Source organism: Alligator sinensis, unplaced genomic scaffold (assembly GCF_000455745.1).
Source record: "Alligator sinensis unplaced genomic scaffold, ASM45574v1 scaffold1329_1, whole genome shotgun sequence".
In the NCBI taxonomy this organism is placed as follows: domain Eukaryota; kingdom Metazoa; phylum Chordata; order Crocodylia; family Alligatoridae; genus Alligator; species Alligator sinensis.
This window is the reverse complement of record NW_005842460.1, coordinates 748,438-753,889: the sequence shown is the minus strand read 5'-3', so window position 1 is coordinate 753,889 and position 5,452 is coordinate 748,438. Positions and strand designations below refer to the sequence as shown.

Genomic DNA, 5,452 nt, shown 5'->3' with positions numbered 1-5,452 from the left:
CTCTCTTTCCTGGGATATAAGGCCTAAGAAAATAATATCAGAGCTGCAGGCTCTTACCAGAACTTTTCTTTACACAAAAGGCAGGAATGGGGTGCTCTCGATTTACATCAGCACACCCCCCAGTGCGCTCTGAAAGGACAAGTATGCATGTCAAAGCACTGCTTCAGCATGGTCCCTGTACAGGCTGCAGGCAAAACACACACATCAAAGCCAGGCAGATTCCCGACTCGCCCGCAGACTTGGGATCTGTTTTTTACCTGAAAGGCTGACGAACGACTAAGGGAACAGGCAGAAGTTCCCCACAGTTAATCCGTTCTATCTAATGCAGGGGTCAGCAACCCCCCGCATGCGTGCCAAGCATGGCACACAAGGCCATTTTGTTCAGCACACCTCCGCCAGTCTGGGCTCTAAGCAGCTGCTGCCAGCCAGGGAGCCCAGGCTGCTCCCAGCAGGCAGCTGGGAGACTGTAAGCCCTGCTGCAAGCAGACTGGACCCCGTGGGCCGGCTGCAGCCAGGAGGCTGCAAACAGCTGCTCCGGGCTCCAGCATGTCGGCACTCTGGCACCTTCCAAGGTAGACATTGTGGTTTTTTCAGCACTCCGGCCAAAAAATCTTGCCTACCCCTGATCAAATGCAAGAAAAGTAATGACAGTCACTGCAAAAGCGTACAACAGTAGCAGATTCCTATGGGTAGGCAAAAAACAGAAAATCGGGACTATTGCCGGTTTTATCAACTGTTTTGATATGCCTTATTCACTTTGCAAGCTCTGTGCCTCAGTTTCTCGGATTGATAATTCTCCCATCTCCGAGATGTAAGGATGCAAACCTGTAAAGTAATTTTAATAAGTAGGCAGAAACAGGCAAGATGCTGTAGTAAAATATTCAGCGTGTCAGAAACGGGGAACCAGGCCCACTAGGCAGTTGTCTGATTTCTGCCAACTGGATTCCAAACCACCCGGCAGAACCCGAGTCCCACACTCAGCTGAGCCCCCAGATCATGACGTGCCACACTTCCTACTCCAGAGGACTGATTCTTCAGTGAGACTGTCTCCAAAAGAATAAACTGTGGAGCTTCAAATCACTCACAGAAATACCCACACTGCAAACCAGACAGCAAAACAGACAGAAAAGAAACAGAAACCTTAACTCCTTAAACAGCATGAGAGCAAGTGCGATGAAACAATGACAGCACAGCATCCTGCTCAGGCTGAAATCAGATTAAAGTGTCTGAACCTCTAGCAGGGGAATTCCTGGCTACTACTAATCAGAGACAGGTCCAAAGTCCCCCGCCTGTTCACCCCACCCCTGCACAGACCGCACAAAGCAAGATCTAACTTCCTTTTGTTGTTAAAAATCATAGACAAATGCATCATGGCTCAAAAGCAACCACCAGTCAACTAAGCATTTAATGTGTCTGAGGCCCCAGTCGCTGAGCCTCTAGAAGAGAGTGCCAGGCTGCAAGCAAAGTGCATTTGTAACGGGGAAGAAGTCAGGGGTTGAAAGAACAAGCCGCCCAGCAGCAGATGGTTACAGCCCTGACATGCTACGAACTGCCCACACTATTGTGTTACCTGCCTCCACCCAAACCCTCCTGCTCTTCTCTTCCACCCGTGGCGCCTGCTGTGTAGACTGCAGGCTGTTAGAAGCTATATTTGTGCGTGGTGCTGTACAGTGGGCATCAAACCAGTAGACGTCCAGGATCCCTAGAAGGGGAAAAGAAAGCGCTGTTCATGGGTATTCCAGCCTCCTCCACACGTGGGCCAGAGCTGCAGTGGTGCTGCCACTGCCCTCGGACACGGACCTTCTCCCCATTCTGCAAGCCGCATGGAGTGGCATATGGCACTGCTAGCTCAGCACAACAGGTCACAGAGGAACTAGTCTCTCCAAATCCCTCCTCCTAGCCGCCACTTGCCTTCCTTGTGTTTCAGTATGCAGTGGGCAGCTCCAGTTTAGAGAGACGTGGAAAAAACTGCTTCGTGGCCTAGGACCTAGGAATCCATCTGACCGGGACTTTGGTGCAGTCCAATCTCACCTCTTTCTAAAGCACCACGACACCAGGTTTTGAACAGCTCAATCGAATGTTCTTTAGCTCTGAATCCACTTAACACACCTGATAATTACAGGCACTATTACCTGGCTCTGGCCCCTCCAGAAGCCCCACAGAAGGGAGCTGTTTCTTTGTCACTCTGTCTCACTGACCACTTGAACAACCTCCTCTCCCCCCCTGCCCAGGCCTCCAACTCCTTCCTCTGTGCTTCGCTTTGCCCCGATAATGCGGTTGGAACTGAGCTTGCATGAAATGCCGTGTTCAATTCTACCGACCAAGAACAACTGTAAAAACATCTGGGGATCTGCTCTGCTCCTCACTAGCAATGTCAAATTGCTCTGATACTAACAGATTTAGATAAAAATGGAATTCATACATTGTAAGGCCCAGAGGGACCTTGGAAGATCATCAGGTCCAGCCCCTCCGCACCAAGCAGGAAAGATAACCGGGGGTAAATTCATCGATTGTAAGGCCGGATTAAATTCCCTATTAAATTCCCTTCAGGGCCGAATTAAGTCAGGCATTTTCCCCACCTGCTTCCAACACTTTGCTGACTGTGTGCTTGATTAAGGAGCAACTGAGAGACCTCTACCAGGGTATGCAGTGAGAGTGGACAGAAATTTTAAGCACAGGCACTAGGCAGCCCCAAAAATACATTCCTGTAGCAGCAGCTCAGCTAGCGGAAGTGTAAAATCAGGCCCCTGTTCATACCAGAAACCTCAAGCTGTTCATTCTTTTGACCCTCAGTAACAGCACAAGCAACAGTCTCTACCCGAACACCAAGGACATTAGTTCATTAAAAGAGCAGCAGATGCAAATGGAAAGCAGTACTTCCCGTCACTGCTGCTGCATCACGTAGGTGTTATTGACAGATGGCTAAAATGAAGAAAGAGAAAACACCCAAAAGCAAGCAGGAAGAAGATGAGCGTTACTGTTACAGCAACATGAACATTTAGTGGGTCATTCACACATTTGCAGTCATTGACATATTGTTATAAATATACTGCTTTATTGGAAGATGTTATTTATAAATAAGAACGACACCAATCCCCTGCTGAAAGCACTGAGATCTCGGGATGGGAAGCACTGTATAAGAGCGGAGTATTATTTCAGGCAGCAGGCTGATACAGGAAGATCGTGTCCTCACCCGAAGGAGCTGAGTGAGTCAGCCTGAGGCCCATCGGTAGGTTCAAACAGAGATGGGCACTGGAGAACTACACAAAAGCAAACTAGAGAATTTCTACCAATCCAGGGCAAGGGCAGCCCTACGCACAGGTCGGACTCAGGCAGAACAGAGGCAGGGATACCACGGGGTAGAGAGAGTCCAGGAAGTTAAAGCAAGGCAAAGAGGAAGGGCACTGTCTCTGTAGAGTGAGCTGCCCAGTCTTTACCATGGGGCAGGAGTGTGAACATGGGGAGTTACCACAAAAGCCCTGACACGCCGTGAAGTCACACCCTTACATCCCGTGCCCACACGAACATGCTTATGCTGCAAGGCACAGGGCCGCTTAATCTAGGTGCTTGGGGAGCTCCACTGCCCTGAGACTACCCTAGCTCCCCGGCCAGGTGTGCAAGGACTCGGCAGTCCTCGCTTCAACCAGCTGCTGCCTCCTAATACTCTGCAGACTCCAAACACCAGCCAAGCCCCAATGCCCACGACTGCAAGGTCTAGAGCAGCGGGGACCAACGTCTTTGACAGACATACCACAAATTACCTCTGTACCCTCCCCCAGGGCCACTCCTCTGCCCGATCTGCTGCTCTGCTTTCTGCCTGATCTGACACTGTGCTGCCTGCCGCCTCTGATCTGCTGCGTTCCCCATGCACGGGCTGCCTGTGACGCTTGTGACACGCATGCCAGATTGGCCACCCCTGTTCTAGAGTAAGCCCAGGGTTATAACTGGAGCATGTACCTAACAAAGGCCCCATACAAATACAGGGAAGGCACGTCACCATGGTCTTCTCCGGCTATGAAAAGGAGCCATTCTTCCTGCCTCCCAACTAACATCTGACTGGATTTGGACTAAGATTCCTTTCTGGGCCAGGATCCATGCAGCACCACCCAGCAGGTTCTGGTTAATCCTGCGTTTTTCTGTTGTGCAAGAAAAAGACCCACTCGGCCGATAGAAACCAGAGCCAGAAACGCAATTTTCATTGCATGCCACCAACGGACCCTCAAGATGACGCGTGCCCCGATGCCCTCTCCCTCAGGGCTGTCCCACGAAACATGTCCGACTGCTCTGAACAGAAGTCAGAACCGCGTTTCGAGAGGGGGCTCCGGCCACCGCCATGCTGCCTACAGCCCGCACGGGGACTGTCTGCAGGGGAGAGGCCTAATTAGACTGTTCCTCAAGGAAGCCCCTTGGCTCATCGCTGCTAACTACAATTGCTATTTTCAGCATGCATTTAAGATAATCCTTCTGTCCCACTTTCCAGCCCGCATGCTGACACGGCATCTTTTGCACATTGAGCGCCAGATCACACTTTAACGTGACCTCTTCGGGGCGGGGATCAGAAGCATCCCAGACTTCGTGGACTAACGGTGACCGAACCTCGTGTCCGACTAGCTGCGGGGTGGATGCCGAACTACCCGCGGGCCACGCACGAGGAGCCGCATCACCCCCACGTCGGAGCAGCGGTATCCGTGTGCGCCGGGCGCGATCTGCGCCCTGCTCTCTCCCCCCTCGCAAATGGGAAACGTAAGCTACAGTCGGATCCGACTCAGAGCCCCGACAGCAACACCCAGTAGGCAAACAAGGACCTTGCAATGAAACCCGGTGCCAAGCACAGCCGCCGCGGGGACGTGCTTCCTCTCCTGTCTCAACTACAACCCGGCTGCTCTCAACGAATTAATGTCTTTTAAACGGAATTTGGGTGCGGCGGCGCGGCTCACCTTCCTACCGCAAGCCGGCGGGGCCAGGCCGCTCGGACTCATCCAGAGGGGCTCCTGAACAACCCCAAACTCTTTTAACCCGGGCCTAGGATCCCCGTGTCCACGCGTGCAGTGCGCTCCGGCCGACACAGCCCGTTTGAGCAGAACGCCGTTGCTTCACGCGTGCCTGCGGGTCGCTCCGTGCCGAGAAGCGTTACCAACCCGCGCGCGGGGACGGCCCAGGGGAAGCGTTACAACCCCGGCGGGGCCGCAGAGGGCGCGATGTGGTGGCCGGTGGCCGGGGTTTCCCGCGCGGCCCTGTCCCGTTTCCTCACAGGCTGGAGGCGAGCGGGGAGCCCCCGGGCCGCGCGCGAAGGGGAGCGAGGCCTGGTCCCCGGCCGCCCCGCACCCCGCGCTCACCTTCCGACAGCTCCAGCTCCAGCTCGGCCAGCTGCTCGCGCACGTCCCGGGCCAGCGCGGCGGCGCCCGGCGGATCGGCCATGGCGGCGCGGCCTCCCCTCCCTCCCTCCGTCCCC

General features: G+C 53.8%; 1 protein-coding gene across 1 annotated transcript in view; it reads right to left on the bottom strand.

Moving 5' to 3' along the window:
- DIP2B (disco interacting protein 2 homolog B) overlaps positions 1-5,446 on the bottom strand; it is a 104,323-nt gene extending 98,877 nt beyond the window's left edge. The window contains exon 1 of the mRNA XM_025212435.1: positions 5,337-5,446. Coding sequence (XP_025068220.1) covers positions 5,337-5,418 — 82 coding nt within the window. The 5' untranslated portion in view covers positions 5,419-5,446. The remainder of the gene's footprint in view (positions 1-5,336) is intronic.
- Between the last annotated feature and the right edge of the window lie 6 nt (positions 5,447-5,452).